The sequence below is a fragment of the Anomaloglossus baeobatrachus genome, chromosome 9, assembly GCF_048569485.1.
Source record: "Anomaloglossus baeobatrachus isolate aAnoBae1 chromosome 9, aAnoBae1.hap1, whole genome shotgun sequence".
NCBI classification, from domain to species: domain Eukaryota; kingdom Metazoa; phylum Chordata; class Amphibia; order Anura; family Aromobatidae; genus Anomaloglossus; species Anomaloglossus baeobatrachus.
Window position 1 is genome coordinate 144,868,826 of NC_134361.1, and position 17,319 is coordinate 144,886,144.

Sequence of the window (17,319 nt, forward strand, 5' to 3'; positions counted from 1 at the left end):
TGGCTTTTTTTTTCTGTTTACTGATCAGATTAATTTTATATTTTGATTATGCACTTCTGAACGTGGCGATGCCAAATGTGTTTTTTTTGTTTTTTTTTAACCCTGTAACTTTGAATAAGGCGAAAGGGGGTTAACTTTTTTAGGTTTTTATATTTTTTAACTTTTTTTATTTTACTAGTCCCTAGGGTACTATATGGATCAGCAATCTGATGTGTCTGCCATATCTGTTGATCACAGCTACACAGTTGTGAATAGCAGATATGGTTATTTCATGTCTCACCAGCTCTGAGCCAGGTGAAACGGTGAGTCATCTGAACTACAGGAGTCATCACATGACCACCTGCTACCATCACAACCACTGGAAGTCATGTGATCACGTCACATGACTTCCAGTATCGGCCGGTGATTAAATGTTTACCGCAGATACCATTATAATGGCACTGTCACATATTGACAGCACCATTTAAGGGGTTAAACGGTATGGGCAGATAATGATTCTATTTGTGCCTAGCAGGCACATCTCAGCTGTAAAAATCAGCCGAGATGGGTGCAGATCTCTGCAAGCTGTCGGCAGCAGATCGCGGGCAGTAACTGTGACCGCTAGGACGTAATACTTCCCACGCTCGTGAAGGGGTTGATCCCCTCTGGGACTCCTGATCCGTGTGTGGGCAGGGAAACGCGTCGAGGTCATGCTTATCTGCACCAAGTATAGGGAAGTTGGCTTTTTGAAGCAGACTGTATTTGGCAATTGTTTAACACTGCAATTTCTTAAATCCTGCTTTCTAGGGACATCTATAGAAGCTCATTCAGGTTTTATGTATCATCCTGTTTAGGGTTAATTGTTGCAATGCTGTACCATATTTGTCTACCTTTAGTTATTTGCATTGAGGACTGTTAGTTCATTTGTCCTCAATAGGGGGTTCCAGACTGCAGTTATGTCCCCCATATAGATGCGATTCAGGTGGAGTCTGCACTGAGTATCTGTAGTCACAGTCATGTATTAGTGCCTCTGTCAGACTGTTTGGAAATGGGGCAATTAATGTATCAGGCCTCACTATTTTACTGAATGTCTTAACACAATTTTACAGTGTGGTATTGGATCAACAGTCGAGCTCATTAAAGCTGTGAATATAGTAATTAGTGCAATCCTATTTGCACTCTGTAGGGCAATTGTAGGGTAAGCCAGGGTAAGTGGACATGGAAGGGGGGTGCCCAGTAAAGTTAGGGTGTCACCCCTCCATTGTTGGGTAGGAGCCAGCCCTATGGCATCAATAGGGCCATATAGTGTCTGGTGAATTATTGGCTTCTATGTATACTTACCCCAGGCTGTTCAATCCCTAGTTTATCATGTGCCCTACACAATTGTCTGGTGTCTGATGTTTTTAATTGAAATCTAATAAATGTTTACATTTTAAAGGGATTTTGTTAGCACTCGGTAAATTTACTTAGAGGATATCCCGTCAGTATTGCTTTTGTTAAAATTTTATGAAAATGGCAGATGCTTAGTTCTGTCATCTTAGGATGAAGAAATTGAAAAAATGAAGGAGTTGTGTGAGAAAAACCAGCAACTCATCCAGGAAAACGATGTGTACAAACAAGTAAGTGTAATTGCCATGATGGAACGCTATTAACCTGCACATTCACCCCATTTCTGCATAGTAAATAGCGTTCAAAGTGAGCGGTTTCACAATTAAGGTGTTTTTTTTTTCTTCTTTTCTCTCTTCCTAAACCTGCATAAATGTGAGTGTAGGTGCATTAATCTGATTGCTGTCTTCTCCAGGATCCCATGCGATTATACCCTTTTCTGAGTCACATTATGGTGATCTTGTTCTTTCTGGGTCACACTACACTTTGTGCTGAAAGTCTTCTACAATGTAAGTCTTTTTGGCCTCGCTCAGACGCTCAAGAGACTTGCATGGTAAGAGACACTTCTGGGTCAGAGCGCAGTGTGTCCCAGATTCTCAGTTGCCATCGTATGATTTGGAAAAGTGGAGCAGTCCTGGATACCGGAGGAGGCAATCGGAGTATAGGACTACATTGGTGCTACACAAATTCACAGTTTTAGGGAACTTAAATAAATATATTTAATATATATATATATATATATATATATATATATATATATATATATATATATATATATATATATATATATATATATATATATATATATATATAATATATATATATATATATATATATATATATATATATATATATATATATATATATATATATATATATATATATATATATATATATATATATATATATATATATATATATATATATATATATATATATATATACACACACAATATACATAATTTCTGACGCCTCATTGGGGGACACAGGACCGTGGGTGTTATGCTACCTATCCATAGGAGGACGCTAAGTAGATGCAAAAGCATAGCTCCTCCTCTGCAGTAAAAACCCCTGGCCGGGCCAGGCAACCCCAGTTTTAGCTTAAGTGTCTGTAGGAGGCACTTCTTTTCAAGGTTAGTTATTTTTTGAGGGAGACTGTTTCCTTTTGGGACCGATCTCCCACTACCATCAACAGGCGGGAACGTGGAGTGTCGCGTCCACGTACCCCCCTCCTGCGACGCTGGATCCTGGGCTGGACGACTGGTTCCACAGACACCAATTTTTCCAAAGCCCAGGGTAGAGGCCTGTGCCCCTATAGCCCAATTCCTCAGTCCCTCTTTGCAGGCTCTGAGTTGAATATGGCACCGGTGTGACCGAACACAGCAAGCTGACTCTGCTATTTTCACTGCCTGGACGGAAGCAGTGTTTTAAGATGAGATCCCCCCTGACTGGTTTCCCAGACAAAAAGAGAAAAGACGCTGCAGGGAAGGCTCCCAGGACATTTACAGTATTTATTAGGAGTCCCTTGCTGAGTGCAAGGAGGAGAGCCCCAAGGACCCTGCACACAGTGTTAACTTTCTATAGCTTGCTGGCTGGAGGAGGGGGGGGAAGTCACTCCTGTTTACAGAAAGTCCTGCAGATAATTTCCCAGTGGCAGGGGGAGGGCTCAGGGACTCATGCTGTTTATTTGCTCTACCAGAAAAGCTGGCTGATAACCACCAGTGATAAGCTGTGTGCTGACTGGAGGGAGAGGGAGGAAAACTATCAGAAGCTCCCTTCCTGCCGTTTTTTACTACCCACAGCAGGGGGGGGGGCGGCACACTGACGTCATCTTCGCACTCTTTTAGCGCTAAGCCCTTCCCCCCCCCCCCCCCCCCCCAGGAAAGCGCGCGAAGATCTCCATAGAGCTTAATCCTTCCTGAGGACAGGGTCATCGGCTGATTCTGGTGAGGTGCTTGCTTCACTTGTAGCGCTGCTGAGCATTGCTCCCCCTCCTGGCATACTCCTATTAGGAACATGCAGAATTCTAAGGGCACTAAGAGTGCTAAGGCCCACATAGTCTATTATTCAGCCTGCACTGCCTGCCACGCTGAGCTACCACGTAAACACACCTCTTCTCTCTGTGAGTCCTGTGCCTCTATAGCCCCCCAAGACCCCCCTGCCACCGCCGCCGCAACCGTCAGCCCAGAGCCTAGGGCTCCCAGCCCACCGTAACTAGCACAGTTTCTGTCCCAATCCATGGAAAAACTGTCACAGAACCTGGTGCTGGCTATGCAATGTCGTCCTCCACACCCTTCTGGGTCCCTGGACGGAACGCAGCCTGAGGATACCCCTATGGAGGATCCTTCTGAGGTAATCCAGGCACATGCTTCACCGGTTGCAGGGATCAGGAAAAGAGCACACGACCAGGTGTCTCCAGCGGGCTCTCCCTCGGGAGCACACAGGGCAGGCTCTCCCACACGCTCCATGGCTTTTGAAGAGATGGAGGAGGGAGAATGCTGTTTATACCAAGAGGATTCCTTGGTTTCAGCCTCCCCAGATAATCAAACTGCAATAGACTCCCTTATAGCAGCAATCAACCAAAGTCTGCATGGGAGGATCCCCCATCCACTACCACTGACCATGTGGTCTCCTTTTAAGAGGGCAAGGAAACACCAAAAGGTTTTCGCTGATCACCCAGAGTTTCAGGATATCCTCACAAAGCAAAGGGAGAAGCCTGACAGGCGCTTCGGTACCCGAAAAATCATTTTGTCCCGATACCCTTTTGCCTCACCTGCCCCTAAGGGCTGTGCCGATCCGCACTCGGTCCTTCGGCGCCCCGGAAGACACACTCATTGTAGGAGGTCGACTGCGGCTCTTTCATGACACCTGGGCTGCCCCCTCAGACAAATGGGTGCGAGACCTTGTGTCTTCCGGTTACCACATAGAATTTCGGACCTGACACCCCCCCCCCCCCCCCCAGGTCGGTTCTTTCTCTTAACACCCCCCCCCCCCAAAGACTCAAACGACACGAAGCTTTTCTCTCAGCAATCCACTCGCTCCAAACAGCAGGGGTGATAATACCTGTCCCGGACGACGAGAAGTTCGGGGGGTTTTATTCCAACCTCTTTGTGGTCCTCAAAATGGATGGGTCAGTTCGACCTATCCTGGACCTCAAACACCTAAACAAACATGTGCACGTACGGAGATTCAGAATGGAGTCCCTAAGGTCCATTATTGCATCCATGGTCGAAGGGGAATTCCTCGCCTCCATAGACATCAAGGACGCGTACCTGCACATACCCATCGCCCCAGATCACCAAAAGTTCCTCCGCTTCGCAATTCAGGACTCCCACTTTCAATTCGTAGCTCTACCCTTCGGCCTTACCACCGCACCAAGGGTCTTCACCAAAGTCATGGCGGCCGCCATGAGCGTCCTTCATGCCAGGGGAGTAGTCGTTCTCCCTTACTTGGATGACCTCCTCAGCAAGGCCTCCTCCTTCTGCGACTGCTCAACCAGCGTACAGATCACTGTGGACACCCTATCCCGCTTAGGGTGGCTAGTGAATCTGGACAAATCATCCCCGATCCCATCACGATCCATCACCTTCCTGGGCATGTCCCTGGACACCCGATGGGGCTTGATCCTTCTCCCTCAGGACAAGGCGATCGCTCTTCAACGAGCGGTACGCTGCCTTCTACGTCCTCCGTCTCGCTCCATTCGATTCAGCATGAAAGTGCTCGGCAGGATGGTAGCGCCTATGGAAGCAGTACCATTTGCTCAACTGCACCTCCGCCCACTGCAGCTAGCCCTTTTAGTGGCCTGGGACAAGAGCCCCTTCTCCCTGGACAGACATCTTCACCTGACTCCTTCAGTCAGGTACACACTCCGCTGGTGGCTTCGGTCATCATCCCTATCGAAGAGGAGATCTTATCTCCCAGTGAACTGTCTGGTCCTGACCACGGACACCAGCCTCCTAGGCTGGGGAGCAATGTACCGGCACCACACTGCTCAAGGACGTTGGACGCCCCAGGAGTCTTTCCTACCCATAAACATCCTGGAACTCAGCGCGATCTTCCTCGCGCTCAGAGCGTTCAGCCCTCTGCTAGCGGGTCGTCAGATCCGAGTCCAAACGGACAATGCGACAGCTGTGGCCTATATAAATCGGCAGGGGGGCACCCGCAGCAAAGCGGCTTATCTCGAGACCCACAAGATCCTCAGCTGGGCCGAATCGTCGGGATCAGTGATATCAGCGGTACATATACCGGGGGTAGAGAACTGGGCAGCACACTTTCTAAGTCGCCAAGGCCTGGCCGCCGAAGAATGGTCCCTCCACCCAGATATGTTTCTACACATCTGCACTCACTGGGGCACACCAGACGTGGACCTAATGGCCTCAAGGTTGAATGCAAAGGTACCAGCGTTCATAGCCAGGTCACGCGACCCACAGTCAATCTGCGCGGATGCTCTAGTCTGCTCCTGGCACCAATTCTGCCTGCCTTACATATTTCCACCTCTTCCCCTGCTGCCGCGGGTAATCAGGAAGATCAAGGCAGAGTGAGTCCCGGTGATACTGATGGCACCGGACTGGCCCAGGCGCGCCTGGTACGCCAAATTAGTACAAATGCTCACATACGCACCGTGGCGCCTTCCAGACATCCCAGACTTGCTGGCCCATTTCCCATCAGAACTCCAGAGCCCTGAAGCTGATGGCTTGGCGGTTATTTCCACCATGATCAGCGCCCGAAAGCCTGCTTCATCCCGCATTTACCACCATACATGGAAAATCTTCCTTTCATGATGCAGGGAAACTATAACGTCCAGCCTATGCCTCTGGCCATCCCCAGAATTCTCGACTTTCTACAGTCTGGCTTGCAAGCGGGGTTGGCTCTCAGTTCCCTTTAAAGGGCAGGTCTCAGCGCTCTCAATCTTCTACCAATGCCGCCTGGCTGAAAAACCGCAAGTCAAGACCTTCCTCCAGGGCTTTTCCCATCTAGTTCCCCCGTACAAACGGCCGCTGGAACCATGGGACCTCAACCTCGTTCTGGACGGTCTCCAGAGGTCTCCCTTTGAACCCCTCAAGGAATCCTCCCTTGCTCTTCTGTCCTGGAAGGTAACATTCCTGGTGGCAATTACGTCCATCAGACGGGTTTCGGAGCTAGCAGCACTCTCTTGCCGCGAGCCTTTTCTGATCTTTCACCAGGACAAGGTGGTTCTGTGCCCCCTTCCGGATTTCCTTCCAAAGGTTCTTACCCTGTTTCATTTGAACGAGGACCTTGTTCTGCCTTCCTTTTGTCCACACCCGGTTCATAGGGTGGAAAGGTCTCTGCATTCGTTACACATAGTCAGAGATCTCAGATATTACATATCCAGGACAGCCCCTTTAGGAAAACTGACTTTGACTTTGTTCGTCATTCCTGAGGGGCCTAAGAAGGGACAGGCAGCTTCAAAGGCGACTCTAGCTCGCTGGATTCGCTCTGCGATCCAGGAAGTCTACCGCTTGCAACTCAAGCCCATTCCTGGTGGGCTGCGGGCTCATTCCACACGAGCAGTTGGCGCTTCGTGGGCCATTCGGCATCAGGCTTCAGTGGAACAGGTGTGTAAGGCTGCGACCTGGTCTAGCCTACATACGTTTTCAAAGCATTAGTCCATACCCAGGCTTCAACTGAGGCACATCTGGGTAGGAAAATTCTGCAAACTGCAGTAGAGCACCTCTCTCAGTAGGCGCTCCAGGCTGTCTGGGACTAGTTCCTAGTCCTTGGGTTGTGTTGTCGTCTTTTATGTTTCCCACCCATGGACTGCTTTAGGACGTCCCATGGTCCTGTCCCCCCCCCCCCAATGAGGCGTCAGAGAAAAACGGATTTTTGTGTACTTACCGTAAAATCGTTTTCTCTTAGCCATCATTGGGGGACACAGCAGCCACCCTGTTGGGCCTTGGTTCTCTCAGTACCTTATTTGGTTATGACTCTTTTCTCATTTTCCTCTGAGAAGTTTTTACTGTTTTTTTATTTTATTTATTTTTTTTTTTTTCCCTCCTACTGCTTGTGTACTAAAACTGAGGTTGCCTGGCCCGGCCAGGGGGTGTATACTGCAGAGGAGGAGCTATGCTTTTGCATCTACTTAGTGTCCTCCTATGGATGGGCAGCATAACACCCATGGTCCTGTGTCCCCCAATGATGGCTAAGAGAAAACTATTTTATGGTGAGTACACAAAAATCCGTTTTTCTTTATCATTCCTTTGGGAGACCCAGACCATGGGTGTTTAGCTTCTGCCTCCGGAGGACACACAAAGTACTACACTTAAAAGTGTAGCTCCTCCCTCTGAGCTTATTCACCCCCTGGTGAGCAGACCCAGCCAGTTTATCACTTTGTGTTCAGGAGGCATACATCCACACATGCATTCTCATATGATTTTTTTTCCTTTTGGAATGAGTTTGAAGAACTGCGGGGTCCACGTCTGGACCCCCGGCATGTCCCTTCTCACCCCACTGTGTTGGCGGTGTTGTAAGGTTGATTTCCTAGGCTGGAGCCTTACATGCCGTGCTCCTTCATCATCCCTCCTGGGCTCTGGCTTGAAGTGGGAGCCAGCACGGTCTCCATCCGCAGCCCTTCAGGACCCTGCTGGACCGGAGCACTCATCCCCAGGGACCTGGCCCTGCGTCTCAGCAGCTAAGTACCTGAGGCGTTTATATTTGGGGGTCCCTGTGCTTTATTGTTTGGGGAGAGTGTGTTTGTATTTACTGACATTTCCGGCGGGTTCTCTGGCTATCGCCCGAGAACCGCGCCGATGGTTCCTGCGCGTCGGTCTTGCTGTTCAAATTTAGGCCCCGGCTTTGCCGGAGGCCTAGTTTCGTTTCACTGCCCTCGCATGTCACTCATGCAGAGGGACAGCGCGGCTCCTCCCTGCGGCCGTTCTGCACAGGGGAGGGACACTCCCCACTGCTGTGCGTGTCTCCTCCCCTGCAGGTCTCTATGGCCCTCCAGATCCCGCTCTTCATGCAAGTCCCGCCCCCTCTCTTCGCTCCGGCGGCCATTTTCTCAGCGTTCACTCAGCGCTGGTCTGCGTTCTGCATCCCTGCTGAGGTGCTGTGTTTGGGGGTCCGGGCTTCGGGATCTGGAGGGCACACAACACCGCTCTGCACAGCACAGCGGTCTGGTAAGCCACAACCGGCTCTGGTTGTGGACCTCTGTATATACTCTCTGGGGTTCATTCTCTGGCAGAGCCCCCCCACTCCAGCAGCATGTCTCACACGAGGAGCAAGGCTCCAAAGCTTTACTCTGTATGCGCTGCATGTAAGCTCCTGCTGCCTGAACCGAGCACCTATCCACATTGTGATGCCTGCTCTAACTTGGCGGTGCCACAGCCTGGAGTCTCACCCCCAGTGGTCTCTCAAGCTGCTCCTGCTCCTGTGGCTGAACCCCCGGCTTGGGTAGAATCCTTTTCTAGGTCTATCTCCTCCCAGTCTTTTGCGGAGTCCATGGGACTTCTGTCCAGGACTTTGCTGAATATGCATCAGCCCCCCTCACAGGGTGCCTCTGCTGCTAGGGCTCTCTCAGGACCGGAGCTCACAGAGGATTCATCATCAGGTCCCAGACCCCGTCCTCCTAAGAAGAGACGTAGGGTTCCCTCTCCCTCCTCCTCCCGCGGCTCTGATTCAAGAGCGGACTTGCAGGATGAGGAGGATGCCTTTACAGGGGGCTCGGAGGCTAACTCCATGTACCCCATTGATCTGTCTGAAAGTGACTCAGATTTTAGTGACTTGATTGCTTCCATTAACTCTGTACTGGATCTCAATCCGCCAGTATCAGAGGAGCAACCCTCTCTGGCAGAAAAGCACCAGTTTACCTCGCCTAAGAGGGCAAAGAGTGTGTTCTTTAACCACTCCAGTTTTCAGGCCGCTGTGTCCAAGCCCAGGGCCTGTCCTGACAAACGCTTCCCAAAGCGTGGTTCTGATGACCGGTTTCCCTTTCCACCTGAGGTGGTCAAGGAGTGGGCTCATTCCCCAAAGGTAGACCTCTCGGTGTCTAGGCTCTCAGCCCGGACCGTTGTGTCGGTGGCTGATGGCACCTCCCTTAAGGATTCCACTGACCGCGAGATTGACCTTCTGGCCAAATCCGTATATGAAGCGGCGGGGGCCTCCTTTTCCCCGACTTTTGCAGCAGTGTGGGCTCTCAAAGCCATCTCTGCTTCTCTGGAGGAGATGCATTCCCTCACCAGGGAATCTATGCCCGAAATGGTTGCCTTGACTTCCCAAGCTTCAGCTTTTTCATCCTATGCCATGTCTGCCATGCTGGAGGCTTCTCACCGCACGGCGGTGGCTTCGGCTAATTCCCTCGCTATCCGCAGGATCTTGTGGCTTCGAGAGTGGAAGGCAGATGCTTCTTCTAAGAAGTACCTTGCTGGGCTCCCTTTTGATGGGTCCCGGCTGTTCGGAGAACAGCTGGATGAAATTAAGGAAGCTACTGGTGGGAAGAGTACTTCCATGCCACAAACCAAAACCAGGAAACCTGCCCAGGGTAGGAATCAGTCGAGGTTTCGCTCCTTTCGTTCCTCCAACTGGTCGTCCTCTAAGCCCTCAGCCTCGTCCACTAACTCAGCAAAGGACCAGAAATCCAACTGGCGCCCAAAAGCGCGTCCACAGAAGACCGCAGGAGGTGCTGCCACTAAGGCAGCCTCCTCGTGACTCTCTGCCCGCTCCGGCAACGTCCTTAGTCGGTGGCAGGCTCTCCCACTTTGGCGACGCTTGTTTTCAACATGTCTCCGATCAGTGGGTGAGAGATGTCATCTCCCACGGCTACAGGATAGAATTCTCTTCCAGGCCGCCAAACAGATTTTTTTCTCTCACCCCCCCCCCCCAGCTCCAAGGCCGCCACCTTCTCACAGGCCGTGGCATCCTTGCAGGCCAACGGAGTAATTGTACCGGTTCCCGCCTGGGAACGGTTCAGAGGTTTCTACTCAAATCTCTTCCTAGTCCCCAAAAAGGACGGTACATTCCGGCCCATCCTGGATCTCAAGCTTCTTAACAAGCATGTTCAGGTGCGGCACTTTCGCATGGAGTCTCTGCGATCAGTCATTGCCTCAATGACCCAAGGGGATTTCCTGGCGTCCATCGACATCAGAGATGCCTATCTGCATGTGCCAATTGCAGTTTCACACCAGCGTTGGCTACGTTTTGCAATAGGAGAAGATCATTTCCAATTTGTGGCTCTCCTCTTCGGGTTGGCCACAGCCCCTCGGGTATTCACCAAGGTCATGGCAGCAGTGATTGCGGTTCTGCACCTACAGGGGTTGGCAGTGATTCCTTACCTGGACGACCTTCTAGGCAAGGCTTCATCCAGCGCAGACTGTCAGCGGAGTGTCTCGCTCACTCTCGCCACCCTAGCCCAATTCGGGTGGCTGGTCAATCTGCCCAAATCCACTCTGACTCCGACCCAGAGTCTCGCGTACCTAGGGATGCAGTTCGAGACTTTGCCGGCACTTGTGAAGTTGCCCTTAGTCAAACAGCAGTCCCTCCAACTGGCAGTGCGCTCTCTGCTGAGGCCCCGCCGTTCTTCCCTCAGGCGTCTGATTCAGGTGCTGGGTCAAATGGTGGCATCAATGGAAGCTGTCCCCTTTGCCCAGTTCCATCTGCGCCCCCTGCAGCTGGACATTCGCAGCTGTTGGCACAAGCTGCCTTCCTCCTTACACAGGTTAGTGGCTCTGTCGCCACAGACCAGGAGCTCTCTTCAGTGGTGGCTTCGGCCCCTCTCTCTGTCCCGGGGGCGCTCCTTCCTGGCCCCGTCCTGGGTGATCCTCACCACGGATGCCAGTCTATCCGGCTGGGGAGCGGTATGTCTCCACCACAGAGCGCAGGGCACTTGGACTCTGTCCGAGTCAGCCCTTTCAATCAATGTGCTGGAAACCAGAGCCGTGCTTCTAGCTCTCCTAGCCTTTCACCACCTGTTGGCGGGCAGGCACATTCGAGTCCAGTCAGACAACGCGACAGCGGTTGTCTACATCAATCACCAAGGCGGGACACGCAGCCGCCTGGCAATGTTGGAGGTACAACGCATCCTTCAATGGGTGGAGGACTCAAAGTCCACCATATCCGCAGTCCACATCCCAGGCGTGGAAAACTGGGAGGCAGATTCTCAGCTGTCAAACCGTGGACGGTGGCGAGTGGTCCCTGCACCCGGCAGTGTTTCAGTCAATCTGCTGCAAATGGGGCACTCCGGACGTGGACCTAATGGCATCCCGTCACAACAACAAAGTTCCTGTTTACATGGCTCGCTTTCACGATCCTCAGGCATTCGCCGCGGACGCTCTGGTTCAAGACTGGTCCCAGTTTCGTCTGTCCTACGTGTTTTCCCCCTCTAGCTCTCTTGCCCAGAGTCCTGCGCAAGATCAGAATGGAGGGCCGTCGAGTCATCCTCATTGCACCGGACTGGCCCAGGCGAGCTTGGTATCCAGACCTGCTCCATCTGTCCGTAGAGATGCCGTGGCATCTCCCGGACCGTCCAGACCTACTCTCGCAAGGTCCGTTTTTCCGTCTGAATTCTGCGGCTCTCAAATTGACGGCGTGGCTCTTGAGTCCTGGATTTTGACGGCTTCTGGTATTCCTCCTGAAGTAATCTCCACTATGACTCGGGCCCGTAAGTCTTCCTCCGCTAAGATCTATCACAGGACTTGGAGAATTTTCCTGTCCTGGTGTCGCTCTACCGACCATCCTCCTTGGCCTTTCTCCTTGCCGACCCTTCTGTTTTTTCTACAGTCCGGTCTGCAGCTAGGACTGTCCCTCAACTCTCTCAAGGGACAAGTCTCAGCTCTGTCAGTCCTGTTCCAGCGACGTCTCGCTCGGCTGGCTCAGGTCCGCACCTTCATGCAAGGCGCGTCTCACATCATTCCGCCCTACCGGCGGCCCTTGGATCCCTGGGACCTTAATTTGGTTCTCACGGTTTTGCAGAAACCCCCCTTTGAGCCTCTTAGGGAGGTTTCCTTGTATCGTCTTTCACAAAGTGGCTTTTCTGGTGGCCATAACTTCCCTCAGGAGAGTCTCTGATTTTGGCTGCGCTCTCTTCGGAGTCACCTTTTTTAGTTTTTCATCAAGACAAGGTCGTTCTCCGTCCGACTCCGGACTTTCTTCCTAAGGTGGTCTCTCCTTTCCACCTTAACCAGGACATTACCCTACCTTCCTTTTTGTCCGGCTCCTGTTCATCGCTTTGAAAAAGCGCTGCATACTCTGGATCTGGTGCGTGCTCTCGGGATCTATGTGTCTCGCACCGCTGCACTTAGGCGGTGCACTTCTCTTTATGTGCTGACCACAGGTCGGCGCAAGGGCCTCTCTGCTTCTAAGCCGACCTTAGCCCGTTGGATTAGATCGACCATTTCGGACGCCTACCAGAGTACTCAGGTGCCTCCCCCGCCGGGGATCAAGGCACATTTGACCAGAGCTGTCGGTGCCTCTTGGGCTTTTAGGCACCAGGCTACGGCTCAACAAGTCTGTCAGGCTGCCACTTGGACTAGCCTGCATACCTTTTCGAAGCACTACCAAGTGCATGCTCATGCTTCGGCAGATGCGAGCTTGGGCAGATTCATCCTTCAGGCGGCTGTCGCCCATTTGTGAAGTTAGGTTCTGCCTACTTCCTAGTTTATTCTGTTTATTTCCCACCCAGGGACTGCTTTGGAACATCCGTATTGGGAGACCCAGACTATGGGAACTATAAGAATAAGAATTTACTGTAAGTAAACAAAATTCTCTTTTTTTTTATTTACCTTCATATGAAAATGCTGAACATTGTCACCTGCGCACTAACATGCTAAAGGGGCTGACTATTCAGGGGAAATTGCACACTTGCGACTAGTCCCTGTGCTCATTACAATAAAAGCTCTAGAGATATACGCTTTCTAAAGATTTCTTTATCTACCGTATCCTAGTGTATATAGGGACTGTCAGGCAGGGATTAGCAATATACCCCCGGAACTGCTCGTGGCTCTGGATACATATTGCACCTGAGAGGTTCCCTTTAATGGACAACTGTGTACTGCAGTTTATCCATACACATTAGAATATCAATATCCGCAGCTCTTGGTGGAATCATTTGAATCAACTCCTTTTGAGAACGTCCTTTTTAAAGCACCACGTCAGCGATTTTACTTTTTTGGTTGTTGTGGTTGTTTGTTTGTTTATCACCGCTGCAATGATGCTTTAAATGTAAGCCCTCTGCCCCGGTGTTATGTTCACTTTCTGGTGGCTTAATCTTCTATTACTGCCACTTCATTCTGCACTGAAAAGGAGAGTAAATGGCAGGGGTCTTAGATTTAATGCACCACTCCAGCACTGAAATATAGAAATAACGCTAGAGACAGGCTTCAGGAGTGGATACTCCTCTTTAGCTCTTCTTTTAGCCGGACAAATGTTTCTAGTCAGTCTGATCCCTTCTTGTGTTTAAACTTTTTGAAATGTCCATTTTCTTTATCGTTCCTTTGGGAGACCCAGACCTTGGGTGTTTAGCTTCTGCCTCCGGGGGACACACAAAGTACTACACTTAAAAGTGTAGCTCCTCCCTCTGAGCTTATACACTCCCTGGTGAGCCAGTCCCAGCCAGTTTATCACTTTGTGTTCAGGAGGCATACATCCACACATGCATTCTCATATGATTTTTTCCTTTTTGGAATGAGATTGAAGAAGTGCGGGTCCACGTCTGGACCCACGGCATGTCCCTTCTCACCCCACTGTGTCTGTGGTGTTGTAAGGTTGATTCCAAGGCTGGAGCCTTACATGCCGTGCTCCTTCACCATCCCTTCTGGGCTCTGGCTTGAAGTGGGAGCCAGCGCGGTCTCCATGCCTGGCAGGAGACCGGTCTCCATCCGCAGTCCTTTAGGACCCTGCTGGACCGGAGCACTCATCCCCAGGGACCTGGCCCTGCGTCTCAGCAGCTAAGTACCTGAGACGTTTATATGTCGGGGGTCCCTGTGCTTTATTGTATGGGGAGAGTGTGCTTACTGTATTTATTGGCATTTCCGGCGGGTTCTCTAGCTGTCGCCCGAGAACTGTGCCGATGGTGCCTGCGCGTCGGCCTCGCCGCTCAAATTTAGGCCCCGGCTTTGCCGGAGGCCTAGTTTCTGTTCACTGCCCTCGCATGTCACTCATGCAGAGGGACAGGCTCGGCTCCTCCCGGCGGCCGTTCTGCACAGGGGAGGGACACTCCCCACTGCTGTGCGTGTCTCCTCCCCTGTAGGTCTCTATGGCCCTCCAGATCCCGCTCTCCTACAGGAACGCCCCAAGTCCCGCCCTCTCTCTTCGCTCCGGCGGCCATTTTCTCAGACAGGGTTCACTCTGCGCTGGCCTGCACTCGGCATCCCTGCTGAGGTGCTGTGCATTGGGGGTCCGGGCTTCGGGATCTGGAGGGCACACAACACCGGTCCAGCGGTCTGGTAAGCCACAACCGGTCTCTGGTTGTGGACCTCTGTATATACTCTCTGGGGTTCATTCTCTTTGTAGAAGCTGTCCCCACTCCAGCAGCATGTCTCACACGAGGAGCAAGGCTCCAAAGCTTTATACTGTATGCGCTGCATGTAAGCTCCTGCTGCCTGAACCGAGCACCTATCCACATTGTGATGTCTGCTCTAACTTGGCGGTGCCACAGCCTGGAGTCTCACCCCCAGTGGTCTCTCAGGCTGCTCCTGCTCCTGTGGCTGAACCCCCGTCTTGGGTAGAATCCTTTTCTAGGTCTAGCTCCCAGTCTTTTGCTGAGTCCGTGGGACTTCTGTCCAGGACTTTGAATATGCATCAGCCCCCTTCACAGGGTGCCTCTACTGCTAAGGGTCCCTTAGGATCTCTATCATCTGACCTCCGTCCACCGGAGCTCACAGAGGATTCATCATCAGGGCCCAGACCCCGTCCTCCTAAGAGGAGACGCAGGGTTTCCTCTCCCTCCTCATCCCGCGGCTCTGATTCAAGAGCTGACTCGCAGGATGAGGAGGATGCCTTTACAGGGGGCTTGGAGGCTAACTCCATGTGCCCCATTGATCTTTCCGAGGGTGACTCAGATCTTAGTGACTTGATTGCTTCCATTAATTCTGTACTGCATCTCACTCCGCCAGTATCAGAGGAGCAACCCTCTCTGGCAGAAAAGCACCAGTTTACCTCGCCTAAGAGGGCAAAGAGTGTGTTCTTTAACCACTCCAGTTTTCAGGCTGCTGTGACCAAACCCAGGCCCTGTCCTGACAAACGCTTCCCAAAGCGTGGTTCTGATGACCGGTTTCCCTTTCCACCTGAGGTGGTCAAGGAGTGGGCTCATTCCCCAAAGGTAGACCCTCTGGTGTCTAGGCTCTCAGCCCGGACCAATGTGTCGGTGGCTGATGGCGCCTCCCTTAAGGATTCCACTGACCGTCAGATTGACCTTCTGGCCAAATCCGTGTATGAAGCGGCGGGGGCCGCGTTTTCCCCAACTTTTGCAGCAGTGTGGGCTCTCAAAGCCATCTCTGCTTCTCTAGAGGAGATGCATTCCCTCACCAGGGAATCTATGCCAGAGATGGTTGCCTTAACTTCTCAAGCTTCAGCTTTTTCATCTTATGCCATGTCTGCCATGCTGGAGGCTTCTCACCGCACTGCGGTGGCTTCGGCTAAATCCCTCGTTATCCGCAGGATCTTGTGGCTTCGAGAGTGGAAGGCAGATGCTTCTTCTAAGAAGAAGTACCTTGCTGGGCTCCCTTTTGCTGGGTCCCGGCTGTTCAGAGAACAGCTGGATGAAATTATTAAAGAAGCTACTGGCGGGAAGAGTACTTCCATGCCACAAACCAAAACCAGGAAACCCTTCCAGGGTAGGAATCAGTCGAGGTTTCGCTCCTTTCGTTCCTCCAACTGGTCGTCCTCTAAGCCCTCCGCCTCGTTCGCTAACTCTGCTAAGGACCAGAAATCCAACTGGCGCCCAAAAGCGCGTCCACAGAAGACCGCAGGAGGTGCTGCCACTAAGGCAGCCTCCTCGTGACTCTCTGCCCGCTCCGGCAACGTCCTTAGTCGGTGGCAGGCTCTCCCACTTTGGCGACGCTTGTTTTCAACATGTCTCCGATCAGTGGGTGAGAGATGTCATCTCCCACGGCTACAGGATAGAATTCTCTTCCAGGCCGCCAAACAGATTTTTTTTCTCTCACCTCCCCCCCCCCAGCTCCAAGGCCGCCACCTTCTCACAGGCCGTGGCATCCTTGCAGGCCAACGGAGTAATTGTACCGGTTCCCGCCCGGGAACGGTTCAGAGGTTTCTACTCAAATCTCTTCCTAGTCCCCAAAAAGGACGGTACATTCCGGCCCATCCTGGATCTCAAGCTTCTTAACAAGCATGTTCAGGTGCGGCACTTTCGCATGGAGTCTCTGCGATCAGTCATTGCCTCAATGACCCAAGGGAATTTCCTGGCGTCCATCGACATCAGAGATGCCCATCTGCATGTGCCAATTGCAGTTTCACACCAGCGTTGGCTATGTTTTGCAATCGGAGAGGAACATTTCCAATTCGTGGCTCTCCCCTTCGGGTTAGCCACGGCCCCTCGAGTATTCACCAAGGTCATGGCAGCAGTGGTTGCGGTTCTGCACCTCCAGGGGTTGGCAGTAATTCCTTACCTGGACGACCTTCTTGTCAAGGCTTCATCCAGCGCAGACTGTCAGCGGAGTGTCTCGCTCACTCTCGCCACTCTTGTTCAATTCGGGTGGCTTGTCAATCTGCCCAAGTCCACTCTGACCCCGACCCAACAACTCGCGTACCTAGGGATGCAATTCGAAACTCTGCCGGCACTTGTCAAGCTGCCCTTAGTCAAGCAGCAGTCCCTCCATCTGGCGGTGCGCTCTCTGTTGAGGCCCCGCCGTCATTCCATCAGGCACCTTATGCAGGTGCTGGGTCAGATGGTGGCGTCAATGGAAGCGGTTCCCTTTGCCCAGTTCCATCTGCGTCCTCTGCAGCTGGACATTCTCCGCTGTTGGGACAAGCGGATTTCTTCCTTGC

General features: G+C 51.8%; 1 protein-coding gene across 2 annotated transcripts in view; it reads left to right on the forward strand.

Moving 5' to 3' along the window:
- The window catches only part of KIF4A (kinesin family member 4A), a 187,289-nt gene that overhangs the window by 158,473 nt on the left and 11,497 nt on the right, over positions 1-17,319 (forward strand). The window contains exon 26 of one of the 2 annotated variants that reach the window (XM_075324006.1): positions 1,521-1,598. The exons of the other annotated variant lie outside the window; for it this stretch is intronic. Within the exon in view, the coding sequence (XP_075180121.1) occupies positions 1,521-1,598 (78 nt within the window). The remainder of the gene's footprint in view (positions 1-1,520; positions 1,599-17,319) is intronic. 2 annotated transcript variants of the gene reach the window in all.